Raw genomic sequence first — 16,846 nt, forward strand, 5'->3', positions numbered from 1 at the left:
GGATGAGGTCATGAGAGACATTTCTGGCCGAAAAAAAAAGAAAAGAAAAAATCAAGATTCCTGGGAATGTTTTGCTTTTTCAAAATTTGTGCATTCCGGGCTTCCCTGGTGGTGCAGTGGTTGAGAGTCTGCCTGCCGTTGCAGGGGACACAGGTTCGTGCCCCGGATCGGGAAGATCCCACATGCCGCGGAGCAGCTGGGCCCGTGAGCCATGGCCGCTGAGCCTGCGCGTCCAGAGCCTGCGCTCCGCAACGGGAGAGGCCACAACAGTGAGAGGCCTGCGTACCGCAAAAAAAAAAAAAAAAAAAAAAAGTGTGCATTCCCTTCCTGATTGTCAGTTCTCCTTTTACTTATTCTCATTTTCCTCCTCTTCTTCTTCCTCTTTATCCTCCTACCCATCCTTTTTTTCTCTTTATCTTCCCTAAAAAATGGACAGGAAACTTGGAGATGGATCAGTCATTTTTCAAATTTGAGATGACTGTGAGAGGAAAGCCATTTGCTAAGATGGCAAAGCAGAAGAATAAAGAGTAGGTGTTATTGCTGATATGCTTACTTTTGGACTTCCTGTTTCTGGACTTCTTGTTTTGTAAAAAGTATATATCCTCCTATTTAGTTCAGTCTCTGTGATTGAGTTTGTATTACACACAGGTAAACATAGTATGTAACTAATATATTCAACTTCATTTCTCGGCTTGCAGTCCCCATACTTAGCTTTATCTCCCATGGTCGTCCCTTAGTTTGCTTTTTAAACCTAAGGGAAGATTAATCTCTGATTTTGACCTTTGGCATTATTTTGGGCTTGACTCATATTTGCTGTTTTATGCTTCCCTTTTCCATTCACTCCAGCTAGGTGTCAGTTTCCTTAGCTGCCTACCTCCTTTCCTTTGTATCCCTGGTTCTGAAAGCTGCTGCTTAACTGGAGTGGGCATGGAGGTGTTCTCAAGCTTTTGAACAACAGCCCTACTCAGAAAGAACTTGTGCAGCCTATGAGCCTTCCCCTTTCAGATGCTTTGGAGGAAAACATGTTAGTTTTGGTTCTGGAGAAGCTGACTGACATAATCTTGATACATACAAAGGTAACTTCTGCCCTGAGTAGCTCCATAATAATGATCTTAGGATATATACTTCAGGATCCTATTATTACTGAGAACTCATTGTAAGACAAATACAGAGTTATAAACAAAGATTTCTGAAAGATATGGTGGTGATTAGGCACTTTTAGTCTAATTTTTTCTCATGAGGAATTTAGGCCCAGGCAGCTTAAATTACCTGCTCAGGCTCCCACAGCTGGCACTAAACTTACTTAGATAATGTTAATCTTAAATTTTCTTTCCAGATCAGGAAAAGTTTGTCATTATGTAAATGGGTGAGAGGATTATTACAGATATTACAGATATTACTCCTTTTGGTCAAAGTATGTAAGTAATTTATAGGGCTTCCCTGGTGGTGCAGTGGTTGAGAGTCCACCTGCCAATGCAGGGGACACGGGTTCGTGCCCTGGTCTGGGAGGATCCCACATGCCGCGGAGTGGCTGGGGCCATGAGCCATGGCCGCTGAGCCTGCACGTCCGGAGCCTGTGCTCCACAATGGAAGAGGCCACGGCAGTGAGAGACCCGCGTGCCGCAAAAAAAAAAAAAAAGTATATAAGTAATTTATAAACTTTGGAAACTTATTGGTGGGTAGCTGGGAAATTCTGGCTTACAGGCACTTTAGAGATAGAGGAAGAGGATCCAACTCAAACTGATGTCAGCATCATTTTGGCATAATACATTCCTCCTTTCGGTCCCCTTTTTAACAACTAAAAACCAGTATCCATTTATGAACAAAAGTACGTCTGTAGAGTTGTGGGATCGAGCACCATATGTCAAGGGACCTGGAAGGAGTCTCTCCCAACTGTGCATCTGGCAAAAGGAAGACAGACCTTTGTATAGTCTGCGAACCAGCAGGAGTTGGTGAACCTTCCCCAACACCCCTTGGTGGCAGTTGAGGAAAACCTGGAGAGTGCTGACTTGGGCAGCCATTCAAGAAAAGAGAGACTTTGTAGAGGTCTAGCCTTCCTGAGGGGCTATTCCAACACTCCATTGGAGCAAAAACAAAAACAAAAACGAAAAGTAAAACCAAATTTGGATGCTTTGGAGAGGGTGAGAGGAACCACCCAGCTCTGTCCCTCCCCCAAGGTGACACAGTGCAGGGCTGAACTAACTGGTGGCAACTTCTCTTGGGGGAGAAAAGGTGAGTGGTGAATGAGTGCCAGGCTACCCCAGCTGTGTGGGAAGCTACTGGAGAAACTCATTTCTCTCCAGCAGTACCCACAGTACTGAAGGGAGGACATCCATGACTGGAGGATGAGAGAGGCAGATAAGAATATCAAAGGGCATTAGAGAGTCCTGCTGAATGCTTTCAGGACTCCAAAGGAAGCTCACCTGTGAGAATCCCCCCAGCAGAACTGCAGGCATCCTCAATGCCCCAATTACTAAACACACACCTCGGCCCACTCTTCTGCTGGTTCCTTGTGTGGGCTCCCAAGTGTGGCAAATGGAGTGTGCTCAGAAAATCAGACCAAAGTCTGTGGGCAAGGGAGAAATCACAAACTTGAGCTGTAGTGCTACTTTTTGGAAAAAAGAGATAGGTTTCCAGCAGCTCACCTGGTGAGTAGTAAGAACCAGAGAAGGCATAAAAGCTTAAGAATTCTGCCACGAGAGGGAGCAAGAAGTGTGGAGTTGGTGTATCCATAGAAGGTCAGAGAAACCCCAGATATAATAGGACAAAGGATCAATGTATCTCACCTGATGGGAACTAGTAAAGATTTGTGGGTGATTCTGCTACTTCAAATGTGAAATCAGCAATGCAGAACTCCAAAAATATGAAGAATCAAAGAAATTTGTCATCATCAAAATAAAATAATAATCTCCAATTACCAAACTCAAAGACATGGAATTTTGCAATTTACTCGATAAAGAATTCAAAATCGTTCAATGAGCTACAAGAAAACACAGTAAGACACTTGAACAAAATCAGGAAAACAATACATGAACAAAATGAGAAATTTAACAGAGATAGAAATCATAACAAAGAACCAAACAGAAATTCTGGAGCTGAAGAATCTAATGAATGAAATAGAAAATGCAATAGAAAGAATCTATAGCAGAGTAGCTACCATAATTTGTTAACAAACACATAATATAAAAAGACATAGCTTGTGATATAAAAAATATAAAAGTTGGGGGGTAGAAGTGTAGAGTATTCATATGTGATTGAAGTTAAGTGGCTATCACATTAAAATGAACTGTTTTTTCCATAAGATGTTTTATGTAAGCCTCCTGGCAACCAGAAAACTAAAACCTAGAGTAGATTCACAAAAGATAAAGAAAAGGGAATCAGAGTGGAAAATCAAGAAAAGCAGTCAGAACAGAAAAAGAGACTAAGTCTTGCTTAATCCAGAATGACTACTCTAATCTATGTTATTAAGGAAAATGGAGAACCAGGCATCCATGTGGCATCTAAGGAGAGACTGAAGCTGGGGTCTAGGACTTCAGTCACAGTCTTAGATGGGAGATCTTAGGTTTCAACATCACATGTTTGCAAAATGTTTGATTTTCCAACAGCCTTATGTAAAGCCACCAGAAAGTCTTTAGGAACTGTCAACAGAGCTACAAAAAAAGTCAGTAAAGACTAATAGATGCCTCAGAGACAAACTTCTCTGCCAAAAAGATGACCAAAAGCACTGTTAAAGAAAAAGTTCTGTTCCTGCCTCAAATGATACCTATCCAGACATAGAGACACATTTCCCCTTCAATCCTCTAGATTTTGAGGGTTTTGACCTGCCTTAAAAGCACCAAATTGGACACCTCCCCTTGAATGGAGTGTCTCTCATGATTCTCAGTGAGGAGAGGAAACTTGAAAAGTTGTTATACCTTGGCCCCTCTTCACCTTTGAAGATTCCCTCTTCATCAGGGGAATCTAATCTGTTGCAGTATCTTTCAAGCAATTTGTCAACTCTGGATGTTGAATTGCCACCTGTTTGCTCTGACTTAGATATTTAAATTTCTTATTGCTTTATACTTTGTGTGTGCTTTTGTATTAATAAGCAATTTTTTTGTTTAACAAGAAGAAAATGGAAAATCACTAATTTAAAATGGTAAGCAGATATAGAGGAAAAAAGAAACAACGGAACTACAAAACACCTAAAAAGCAACTAATAAATGACATTAATAAGGCCTAACATATCAATAATTACTCTAAATGTAAATGGAATAAATTCACCAACCAAAAGTCACAGAGTGTATAAAGGGATAAAAAAACAAGACCTAACCATATGATGCCTATAGGAAGCTCACTTCAGCTTTAAGGACATACATAGGCTCAAAATGAAAGGATGGAAAAAGATAATCCTTGCAAGTGGAAACCAAAATAAAGTGGGGGTGGCTATACTTATAATAGACTTTAAGCCAATACAGTAACAAGAAACAAAGAAGGTCATTATATAATAATTAAGGGGTCAATTTATCAAAAAGATATAACAATCATAAAAATATAGATACTCAACAGTGGAGCAGCTGAATATATTAAGCAAATACTAACATATCTGAAGGGAGAAATAGACAACAATATAATGATAGCAGGGGACTTCAATATCCTACTTTCAGCAATGGATAGATCATCTAGATGGAAAATCAAGAAGGAAATGTTAGACTTGAAATATATATTAGACTAAAAGGATCTAACAGATATTTATAGAACATTCCATCCAACAGCAGCAAAATACGCATTCTTCTCAAGTGCACATAGAACCTTCTCCAGGATAGGTCATATGACAGGTAACAGAATAAGTTTTAGTAGATTTAAGAAGATTGAAATCATACCAACTATCTTTTCTGATAACAATGATATGAAACTAGAAATCAACAACAAGAGAAAAGCTGGAATGTTTATGAGCATGTGGAAACTAAACAACACACTTGAACAAACAATGGTTATCAGGACCTAGGGGGTGGGGAAGTTGTTATTAAAGGTTACACCTTTGCAACTAGAAGATGAGTGAGTTCTGGAGATCTAATGGGTAGTATAGTGATTATAGTCAATAATACAGTATTACATACTTCAAAATTGCTAGGAGACTAGATCTTAAATGTTCTCACTACAGAAAAGAAATAATTGTGTGACCTGACAGAGGAGTTAGCTAAAGCTCTGGTGGTAATCATATGGCAATATATAAATGTAAATTGACATGTTCACCATAAACAAACACAATGTTATGTGTTTATTATATCTCAATAATAAAAGAGAGAAAGAGAGTTGGCAATGCTGTCTGTATACAGCAAAGAAATGTCTCTGACACGGCAATCAGCATCAGACTGGCCCAAGATACTGGATACTGCAGGACAGGGAGATAAGAGTACAGGGTATGATAGACAAATTTAAATGCCTGCAGGTGCCGGGCAAGTAAGATATATAAATAAAGTGGATCGGGGAAAGTGGCTACCTGTGTATATTATCTGGTTGTGAATGTATAATATACCCAGGTGTGTGTGTGTGTGTGTGTGTGTGTGTGTGTGTGTGTAGGGGGCACAATAGTGAGCTGAAAAGCATGTGACCATTCAGAAGAAGGCAGCTGGCTCTCAGCTTCAGAAGAGATTTGTTTTGTGGGTCTAATATTTCCTGAGGACCCAATTTTTCAAGAAATGTAAGAGGTCAACATTTTAATGTTAAAAACCTTGATTTTTCAATGTTGGCCAAAAACGTTAAAGCACTGTGTAACAACTTAAAACATGAAACCACGGCTGGGCATCAGGTTTGGCTTATGGGCTACCAGCTTAGGAAGCAGGGGTATTTGGAAGGAGTGGGAGCACAGAGAAGAGAGAAAACAGACCATGGTGAAGAAGCTTGACATTTTTATTCAGTCTATCTTTTATATATTGAAAGCTGAGCATTTTTATGACAAAAGTTTTAAGAAGAAAGTTCTCTTTCAGTTTCACAACTGTGGCTACCAGTCCTTCCTTTATCCTATTATTATAACACAGATAGGTTGTGATTGGAGTAATTTATATATACAAACTATATCATAGAACAACAATTTCATTGCTAAGTGTAAGCAGGTTAGGGTACTTCATCCAAAATAAGAAGAAAATAAGAGAATTCTGCATTTTTTTTTATTTTAAAGCTGACATTTTCACACTATTTTGACAATGGTTTATTTATTTATGATCTTTTGGTTACACAATATTAAAAGGAAATTTATTTATTGGCATGCAAAGCAATATGGCTTTAGAATACACCTCTTAAATGTACAGAACTTAAAATTTCAAACATCCCACATGGCTGGCAGGTGATACTGTGAAGATGAACTTGAGTAATGACACACTTACTTCCTGGAGATTAAAAAAAAAAGAGAAAATGACTTAACATAGTATAATACACAGATGATATAGTTAACTTATCCAGGGAATATTTCAATGATTTATTTTGATCAAAGTTATTTATGTCTTTTCATCTTATATATCCCTTTGTCTTTTGGACTTTTCAAATATTTACATTTGAAGATGGCTTACCCTAAAGTGTCCTTATCAAGAAATATAAAGTGTATGAATAATTATAAAAAAGGCAATTACAACCTACCAAGATAAGTGGTTAATTTTGGCATTTAAATTTTTACTACTACGCTTATTACATTAAGTATTTAATACCATATATACTGGTATTTTACTTTGTGCTAAAATTTCAACATACATAGCAATTTGCAATGTGTTTCGAATGCCTTGTCCCTTATTGACACTCAGGAAATGTGTTTGGAATAAATGAGTGAATGGATAAAATTGTAATGACAGAAACAAATATAATAATGTACTCTTGAATGATTCATAATTTTGATTATATACCAAGAGAGTAAAGACTCTCTCCCCACATAGGAAAAACCTGTAGCTGTATGATAATATTTATGAAAGTGTTGATGGTTTTCAGAATGAACTAAAATAAATCACCTGTCAGTAATTTTTGTCTGAAGCAACCAGTTTATAAAGTCTCGAGTGGCAAGATTATCGAGAACTGTGCTCATCTCATCAGAGAAAGAGCCATCGGCGTGTCTGCGGCGGAGTTCTTCAACGATGGTGACTTCTTCTGGGAAACTGAGAAAAAGAGAGGTAAAATCAGTACTTGGTTAAACGTTTCAAATAAATACTTATTGGTTGCCTATCACTGGCAACATGTGTAAGCATCGCTGAGAAAACCATATGTTTCTATTTACAGAGGGCCTATCACGAAAAGCCTCATAGAAACTTGCATATCAGAAAGGGAATTAGGTAGAATAGCGCAGAGCTGGGACCTGAAACTAAGGCCTTTCCCATATTCCAGCTGCTTCAAAGATTTTAGTGTATTGCCAACACAGAAGTTATTATTGAGACTATTAATTTGTTTATAATTCATAAAAATATATTCTAGCCTATAGAACTAGTGATTATCAAAACAGCCTTGCCAAGTGCAGTATTAAGGGATTAAACCTTAGTCTATATCAGATTTTCTCTTCGATTGATTTATTTAACAGAATTTTTGGTATCCCTTTAAAACACTATAAAATAGTCTCAAGTGTAAGTGACTATTTTCCCACTGATTTTGTAAATTTGATTGTTAATGTTTTAAAAATCAGCACAATACTAGTTCCCTTTTGCCCTGAGAGCTCTTTAAAGTCTCACTAAAAATAAAAATAGAGTGGAACATGAATTTCCTGCTTCTCATAATTCAAATGTCAATCAAAATGGTCACAAGAAAACGGAATGGTTCAGGGTCTGATTGGTTGTGGTAAGATCCAAGAAAGTACCTAAAGGTCTTGGGCGTATTTTCAGCTGTGATAATTTAATGGTTATCTTTATGACAGTCCCATAAAAAATGGGCATGTTGTTAAATATATGGATGTTGCCACATATCTGTATTTTGAATGTCATTTCATTAAATGTCTTAAGTTTAATTCCTTTCAGTCTTTATCACATTTTTACCTCAATACTTACTAACACAATACTTACTAACACATAAATTATGTAAATATTTAAAGTGAAACTAAGTTTTCTGCATTATTTCTTCTTTTCCTTTATCCCTAGTTTTCCTGGACAGTCCTAGTTTAAGCTTATTTTCCTGGTGTAGTTATCAAAAGCACTCTGTTTATTCTCAAAAGTGTCCTGGATTGGCAAATTAATACCCTGATTATAATACAACTATAATGGGGGATAAAAAGTAACCTGTTTGACTCTATTAATACTTGCTAACAGAGGTAAAACAGATGAGACTTTTGTAAATTGTCTCCCACCAACAGGAGTTATTTCTTTACTCTGTGAGACTACACTAATGGCTTGTGTAATGCAGATCCATATATAGATAACCGTATTCTAAGTTTTTTACATCAAGCAAAAAAAAAAAAAAAAAAAAAAAGAAGAAAAAAGAAAAGTTGAGTAAGAATGTACAGACTTACTCTCGCCTTCCTCGGCCTTTCACCAGCCAAGCAATGAATTCCTTGGCAGCTTGGCCTTCCAGATAAGAACTTACATCACTGGTAAAGGTCCCTTCAGCATGTCTCTCAAATTCATCATGACGTTTGGCAATGTTATTCCTGAAAGAAATGTGAAAGTTAAATTGAAGATCTGCCTCTTTAGCAATATGGTTCTCACCTATAAGCAAGCAGTGGCAGCTTTGAGTTCGGGATTCCATGTGTTTTTTTTTTTTTTTTTTTTTTTTGCGGTACACGGGCCTCTCACTATTGTGGCCTCTCCCGTTGCGGAGCACAGGCTCCGGACGCGCAGGCTCAGCGGCCATGGCTCACAGGCCCAGCCGCTCCGCGGCATGTGGGATCTTCCCGGACCGGGGCACGAACCCGTGTCCCCTGCATCGGCAGGTGGACTCTCAACCACTGCACCACCAGGGAAGGTCTCTGTGTGGTTTTGAGAGATGAGGGTGGGTAGAGGACTTGTCTGGAAGCTACATTAATTATCTGGAGTGAAGGTTGATGGGGGGCTAATAAAAATTATAGGGGGCTAAGGTCCCTCACTCCACCTAGTGACCCATTTTCACCTGCCCTGCTTATCTGTGCCATTGACTATTACAGCAGCATTTTCTTCAGTCTCAATGTATGGGGGCTATCCACTGTGCTATGCTACCTGCAAACAAAGCAGCAGCTTGTCATTAGTACATATGGGGTCAGAGTTAGTTAACTGAATCAAGGGAAAGCAAAGGAGCATCTCAAAATGTCATCAAAAGACCACACGTTATTGGATTAAAGGAAATGTGTGATGGGCTAACAGTGAGGAAAGCTAAGAAGATGACCCCGTATCACCCTCAAATGTGTACAGAGTGCTCTGTGGAGGTGGTTGACCAGGTAGATGGTCAGTCGCTCCATCATATATTAGCCCTGGAAGGTTTCATCTTAAACACAACAGAAACTACCTGGGAGCTAGGATTGTTTTACATTAGTTTACCAAGTCATGGTATTCTCTTTCTAGAAATGAACATAGTTGTTTGCATTTTTTCAAATAAGTGATTTCTCCCATTTCACCAATGGCCCCATCTGTAATCCTTAACGAGGACTTCTCTCAGTGTCTTCTCTGACCATGACCACCATCTTTCCTGTACTCTCTAGTTTAAGGATTTTTGGTCAACAGCTCTCTTTTATTCTTCCTGCTGGCTCGTCTCTCTCTGTCCCCCTTCTCCATTCTATCCAGACAAATTTATTCCCTTTTCCTGATTTTTAGATTCCTTCAGCTGCTTTGTGTGCATAACTCCCTTCCCCTTGTGGGTCACCCTCCAAAGAAATTGTGAAATTCCACCATCCCTGTGAAACTCTTGTGGCTGATTTCGTCCAGTAGCCTGGATGCAGCAAAAAAAAAAACAAAAAAAAACAAACAAACAAAAAAAAACCCTGAAACTGTCAAAGCAAATCCAGCATTAAAATGTATGCCTTGTGATAGGCTTGTGTTCTTATATACCTTCTTCTTTCTTTATGCTGTGCAGCTAGGCTGTAATTTTAAATGTGTATCTTGGATTGTATTCTACAAGAAAAAGACTGCATCTGTTTCCATTCCTTACCATGACTAACTTGGCTAGAGGATACTTTGTGATCATAATCATGAGTTTGAATCCTACAAGGGAATGTTGAATTTGCTCTTATCTTTTGGTCAGGGATTAGATTTCTAATCTTGCAGGTCCATAAAGGTCAGCTTTCAATTTTAAAGGAAAATGGGCATGAAGTGAGTATTGCTAAGACCACAGCTGGGAAAATTTAAATTCTATGTCCCATTGGAGGGTGGGTAAGAGTTTTGGAGGGACGAGGGGTGGGACCTTCAGAGGCACATTATGAAGGATAGCATCACCAACCTTGAAAATCATCAAAATTGAAAGAGCTTATGGGGCTTTCCTGGTGGCACAGTGGTTGAGAGTCCGCCTGCCGATGCAGGCGACATGGGTTCGTGCCCCGGTCCGGGAAGATCCCACATGCCACGGAGCAGCTGGGCCCATGAGCCATGGCCGCTGAGCCTGCGCGTCCGGAGCCTGTGCTCCGCAACGGGAGAGGCCACAATAGTGAGAGGCCCGCGTACCGCAAAAAAAAAAAAAAAAGAGCTTATGGACACTATTTGATATGCATGATAACTTAAGAAAGTCAGGAGGAATTTTAGACATATTTAAGTAATACATTTGTGTGCAAATTTCTGATCAGGTTCAGACTCTTACTTATTCCTCTTGGTGTTCATCAACCACTGAACAAAATCCTGGGCACGCCTGGAGTCCAGATACTTGCTGTAGTCACTGGTGAACGTGCCCTGCGAGTGGCGCTTGTCTTCATTCATCTGATCTGGATCATTGAGCGGGTCGGTCTGGGAAGCTGGGAATGATCTGTGAAGAAGAGTGACTGGTGCAATTAAATCTCTCCTCAAGAGTAGATTCACTTGAGAGGCAGCTTCTCTACAAAATACAGAACCACATGAAGTTGGAAGGAAGGTTCCTTGAGTATTTCAGTTGGCAGTTCAGAAAGACCTTAATTTGCTATGGGAATCCCATGGTTTTACCAGAGTTGAATACACTCCGATTTGGAATTCTAGCAATTGATTTTTCAACTGGCTTCTTTTTTCTGAAATAGGATTAAATAAATCTTTTTTTAACAATTTCATCTACTCATAATTATGTTAATAATGCCAGAAGAGAGCAACGTCTTGAATATTTTAAAAGAGTGAAGAATACCAAACCGTTTTTTTGGGGGGGCAGCAGATTTATGTTCCGAATTCTGTTTTGCATATATTAATATAAAAAAGTAGCTCCATTACCTGGCTATGTGATAGCTAATGGTGAAGGAAAGACAATTAAAAATTCAAAGAAAGGCAAGAAAAAGCCCACTTGCTAATTTGAAACTGTGTAGTGGATAATCCACATGCCAGTAATCAACAGTTGGTTGGCACGGCTATGTGGGGAAATATTCAATATGATTAAAACTCAAAAATAGAAATGAGATACTATTTTTACCTATCAAATTAGCAAGGATTAAATACCGAGGAGGATATTATGAGAGGAGTATTTCTATAATGCTGATGGGAGTGTGCATGTGTATGACTTTTCTGGAAAGCAAGTTGGCAAGATAAAAAATTTAAACTCATTCAGATCCTTTGACATGATTATTTTACTACTAGAAATAAATCCTCAGAAAAATAGTAAGAAATGTAGGAAGAAATGTTATTTGCAGCATTCTTTGTGGGAAAATTTGAAGAACCCTTACATATTCAATAGAGCAGGAGTAGCTAAATAAATATTGTATATTTATGCAGTGAAATAGTATGTAGCCATTAAATATCATATACTTAATAGATATTTGTAATGATATAATAAAAATAAGCTAACAATACAATGCTAAGAGACAGAACATAATACAAAGCTGTAACTGATTGGGATATATTTATATACATTACATGCATATTTTGTATAAAGAACACGTATGACTTTTACAGTTAGTAAGAAGCAGTGTTATTTTTTAGAGAAGAATAAAAGAGGAAAAGTTGGTGTGAATAATTAAAATGACCTACTCTGCAGTGTGAGTAATGAATGAACGGGGAGTATTAGCTGAAGATTTCAAAGAGCTATAATTTCCCATGTAACATATTTTTCAACATTGCCCACCCCTTCGGTTATGAAACAACATACTCTGATCTGTACTCTAGAAAAGCCTTTATCACAATGATACTTTAAACATTTGAAAATTGTGCAGAGTATTTACTCCAAATTACTGAGACTTATTTATTAATCACAGTTATCTCGGGCTGTATTCTAACCATAGTGCTATGTTAGTTCAAGTCTAACGATTTAATACCTGGATTTCTCCTCTGTGTCCTGAAGCGAACGTTGCCAGCTGCCTTGGACCAGCATTACAAGCAATCCAGCCACAAAGTAAATGCTTTTCATTTTTGCTGCCTGTTGGAGCACAGAGTCAAGGGAAAGATAGAGACCCTCAACCATATTTAAACCAGTCAGACTAAATTAGTTCAATTTTGACTAAGTAAATATTATAAATAGAACAAAAAGCTAGTCATCAATTTTATTCTGATTATATTTCGAGTAATTTCAAATATTAGCTTATATTTTTCCTGCAGTTTTTTTGGTGGCTAAAAAGAATACAAAAGATGTGTAGCACTGTGAAGCTTTTTCATTAGTGTAGGACACTTCTGTTAATGATTAGAAGGCTCATTTCCAGACTTGAAATTAAAAATGTCCACAATAAACATTGAAAATACCCACTGTAGATGATATGCTACATATGGTTAGCCTGAATGGCGCCTTATCCGTAATGCCACCCTCTTCACTATCAGTCTGGCTTTCAATTAATAGTCCTTCACTTCCAAGCATTTACATTATACTGCATTTCAACCATCTTAAAGCAGCCTCAGGCTACAACTTGGCATACCAGCTGTCGGTTCAGATGTATTATTCATTTATATTTTAAATAGTGTAACTTGGTCTAGACTTTGTAATTATAAAGCGGCCAACAGATTTGAGGTATTTTAGGGTGCTTTGACCTGTTCTAAATTAAAGGAAAAAAATCATTTTAAAGACAAGCAATTTGCAACAAGAACTAATGCTTCTGGCAACTTGAACAATCACAACTAAGAAACTAAGAGATCACTGTCATAAAGAAAATTAATGCTTGCTTCTGAAGTCTTGGAAGTCCCCTGGTTGTTTTATAATTGGACTGAGTCCAGGACGTGTCATTCACTGCTAGTGACACCCTACACCAGGTTGTAGAATACCTCGCAACACAAGCAGATGCCTCATGAAGCCATGGGATGCCATGGACATCATGATGCAGTGTGGATGGGCGGGGTGGGACCAACATGAATGTGGCCAGAAAGTCCCCACAGGACAAGCACCCCTATTTTCTGAATGAAAACCTCAAGTCCAGTGTTTGTCATGAACTTCCCTCTGCTACTTTCAACCGACCATGTTTACTTTGAGATGTGGGGATTTCAATCCAAGTTTGATCATGCTTATCCATAAAATATTTGAATGAGTATTTTTAGCAAATGGCATGTGGTTTGAAATAAGTATTTTATAAATATTATCATTTTAAACTATCAGTCTTTTCTTTAACATCTTAGCCATACTTACTATCGGTCTTTGGCACTAAAACATGGAGACTGTAATACCTGTGCGATATTTTTTTCCTTTGAAATATTAACTCTTTTTAGATTAAGAGGTCAGTTAGACAAAGCCACACAATAGGCATTACATATTCATCCTTCTTCATTCATCAACATTCAATTACTACTATGGCATTTTGCTGTGCTTCAGTTTATCTGGTTGGCAAACTTTGGAAACCTTGCCAAATATAGAGGCAGGGTCTTCTGATTATAATTTTTAATGATAAATTTATGCTTTCAGAAACTTAAAAAATTAAAGTAAGCATTTCTCTTTAGGATTACATCACTGTTGGAAAGTCAATTGAGAACTGTACTCCCTTCCACACAATGTCCCTAACAGTTTTACAGTATCTTCTATGATGTCCTCTGGAGGCAGATATGGAGCAGGTGGTTTTCTGCCCCCGAGAGAGCTGGTAGAAGAAACAACCATACAGAAGAGAATGTTCGAAGTCCTCTCCAGGCAGCAGAATGAGCTCTACTGAAAGAAGTAACTGATTTTTAAAATGGTATTTATTCATTGTGTAAAAGTCAACAGAACTGTGAAAAATTTAAGAATAAGGTTGTTTGAATACCACGACTTGAGAAAGCAAATAGTTGCATTATTTTGGTATCAAAATCTTATTCAATAAGAGAAGACTTTCCAATTACTTCCCACCCCTGCTTTAGGCAGCCTACAGAAAGAATCTGCAGTTTTATAAGAACCTTACATTTCCACTCAAATTTAAAAGGAGATAGGGTACCAATAATATTTCCTGAATAGAAAGTCTTTCAGAAAGATTAATCTTTGACCTAGACAAGGTGACATACAGTATATCCCTAAATATATTGGTGCTTTAGGCCAAATACTTTAAAAACTGGCTAGATCATTTCCTCTCACAGGTGTTAATTAGTATGTGTGGAAAAGAAACCATACCACATGATCATTTACCCATTGAGGATCTCCATAAAAGTGTTCTTTGTCCTTAAGAGCTTAAGTAGGTACTTTAGAACATCTGATTTTTTTTCTAATGGTATTTACTAAAATTTCATTTTGAAATGTAAACATTTTAGATATTTTATTTATTACTTTTGGTCCTCAATACATAGTAAGTAATTATTAATCTATGCTTTTACTCAGTTCCATCCACAGGCTTCCCAGTAATCGATGATATTTGTTCTCTGCACAAAATATGCTATGTCTTATTTACAAAGAGCCGATTTCATGGACTTTGATTTTTTGATAGCCTTATCAGCCTTATTTGAATATTTGAATGATGATGTTGATTCTGCTCTTTTGGAAAACCATACGTTTTCATTGGTAAGGAGCAATTGCTGTTATAACCTCTCTAATGGACACATTTCTGCTGAATTTAAAAGGCTCCTTCTGTTCACAATAGTATACACATTTATCAAATCCAAAGAAAAGTATTTGTTTTTCAAAATGTTACCACTTATTTTTAAAATGCAGTTCTCATAACAGTTAAATCTTGTAGTAAGTGCATTGATTTGAATCTTTGTTTTTCTTTCTATTTTCTCTCTTTGCATTGAATTATTTCTTCAACTCACTTTGCGGCTACAGTATGTTGAAGTTTATGTAAATGCATTTTATATCACTTTTTCATCTCAACTCTGCCCTGTGTATTATAGTCATAAAGTATAAGATGAAAAAACAGCACTATAATTCATAATACGTTGCCCCCTTATGAAAACTGTACCCCAAACAGGATTTTCAGTCTTACAATCTGTCAGTATTAATCTTACCTTCTGACACCAGGAGGTGGAACAGAGCAGGTAGAGAGAGAGAGAGCCCTCTTTTGGGGACTTTGGTGTGCAGTGTCCTGAGCTCTGTAGTTCTGCACCAAAGCGCACTGCTTTTATATCCTCTCCAGTGTTGTTTAGCCTCACAGATATTACGCTGACAATATAAGTTTTTCATCTGTGAATAATGGGTTTTTGTTACAAACAATTTCACTCGCTCACTCACTTTGCTCATCTGCATTCTACGTTTATATTGAGTGGGAAGTCAGAGACCAGGAAACTTTTTATTTACTCTTGTCTTTTTTTTTTTTTTTTTTTTTGCTGAGAATGGTGGAAAGGGCAGCTTGGAGATTCACCTTTCACTCTTGGTCAGGCACGAAGATCACTTAAGTACTCTAAAGTGAATTTTTATGCTGCAGACAAAAGAACGTGAAATTACATAGTCTGTGGCCAACGCACTTTGAGCATAGCCTTATTCGAGCGTCTGGTAAGCCCCTCTTTGCTATTTAGTTATGATGAATTTATCTTAGTCTAATAATCTCTTCATCCTTTCATCTACCCAAATAATAAATCACTCACTCAAAACATACTTATTAAGAATCTTCTCATCTACACTATATGAAATTAATTTGTATTAATTACTGTATTTCTTACTGTATTATTTTGGTGGGGAAGTTTAAAGAATATCAGTTAAGACCTAATGTGTCCTGTGGTTAAAAATGGGATTCAGGAAGAAAGGATAAAGCAAAGTGAGGATTAAACATCCAAGATAGGTGATGCTAATAAGACAGGGTCTAGTATTTCTTTTTCCTTCTAATGGATATTTAAAGACTAACTCTGCTGATAAGAGAGTTGGACACTAATTTACAACAGAAAGAGTTACTAGGTATACTATCATATTTACTGAGCTTTTTGATCTGCCACTTAGGACTTCAGTGACCTATGGGATTTAGCAGATATGAGTCTGGTCACCTTAGAGAAAGAGAAAAGTGGGAAATGATCTGGACAGACAGCATGAGGACAGTGTTGGTGTAATTAGATTTTAGTTTGGCTGCTATAAACAAGCTGTTTGGCCTCAGTCAAGTCACATACTCTCTTTATGCCTCAGCTTCCTGTTTGGAAATGAGAGAGTTGGTTAAATGACTCTTCTAAAATAAAAATTTGTTTTCATTTGACCAAATCATTGCAACATGTGTTATCTAGATTCCAATATTCTAATATAATCGACTGCATGGTGAAACTTGTACAGAAGTAAATCATTGAGATAACTGTAGAAACATTCCCAATGAATTTAAATTGTTCACTTTGTGGATTGGACCCACTGTTGGATGTAGAGCTATTTAAAGGCCATAGAGATCAGTTCTCTGTGAAACTGGGGGACCTCAAGAAGAAGTGTTTGTGCTGGTGATTACTGATGTTATATCATTAATGTTAGCCTTGCTATTCAGTGTGGTCCA

General features: G+C 37.5%; 1 protein-coding gene and 1 pseudogene across 1 annotated transcript; one reads left to right on the forward strand and one right to left on the reverse strand.

The window, feature by feature from the left end:
• The first annotated feature begins 3,442 nt into the window (after positions 1-3,442).
• Positions 3,443-4,043, forward strand: LOC132495316 (securin-like; annotated as a pseudogene).
• Positions 4,044-6,973: 2,930 nt separating this feature from the next.
• GCG (glucagon) lies at positions 6,974-15,409 on the reverse strand. The gene is made up of 5 exons (XM_060107119.1): positions 15,393-15,409; positions 12,329-12,429; positions 10,705-10,866; positions 8,456-8,593; positions 6,974-7,121 (listed from the first exon to the last, which is right to left on the reverse strand). The coding sequence occupies exons 2-5, from the start codon at positions 12,418-12,420 to the stop codon at positions 6,974-6,976; spliced, it is 540 nt and encodes a 179-aa protein (XP_059963102.1). The 5' UTR covers positions 12,421-12,429; positions 15,393-15,409.
• Positions 15,410-16,846: the final 1,437 nt, after the last annotated feature.

The sequence above is a fragment of the Mesoplodon densirostris genome, chromosome 8 (genome assembly GCF_025265405.1).
Source record: "Mesoplodon densirostris isolate mMesDen1 chromosome 8, mMesDen1 primary haplotype, whole genome shotgun sequence".
In the NCBI taxonomy this organism is placed as follows: Eukaryota; Metazoa; Chordata; class Mammalia; order Artiodactyla; family Ziphiidae; genus Mesoplodon; species Mesoplodon densirostris.

Coding starts and splice junctions, on each gene's coding strand:
- GCG (XM_060107119.1), bottom strand. CDS start 12,420: ATGAAAAGCATTTACTTTGTGGCTGGATTGCTTGTAATGCTGGTCCAA. Junction 10,867..12,328: donor GACACAGAGGAGAAATCCAG/GTATTAAATCGT, acceptor TCTTCTTCACAG/ATCATTCCCAGCTTCCCAGA. Junction 7,122..8,455: donor AAAGGCCGAGGAAGGCGAGA/GTAAGTCTGTAC, acceptor TCTTTTTCTCAG/TTTCCCAGAAGAAGTCACCA.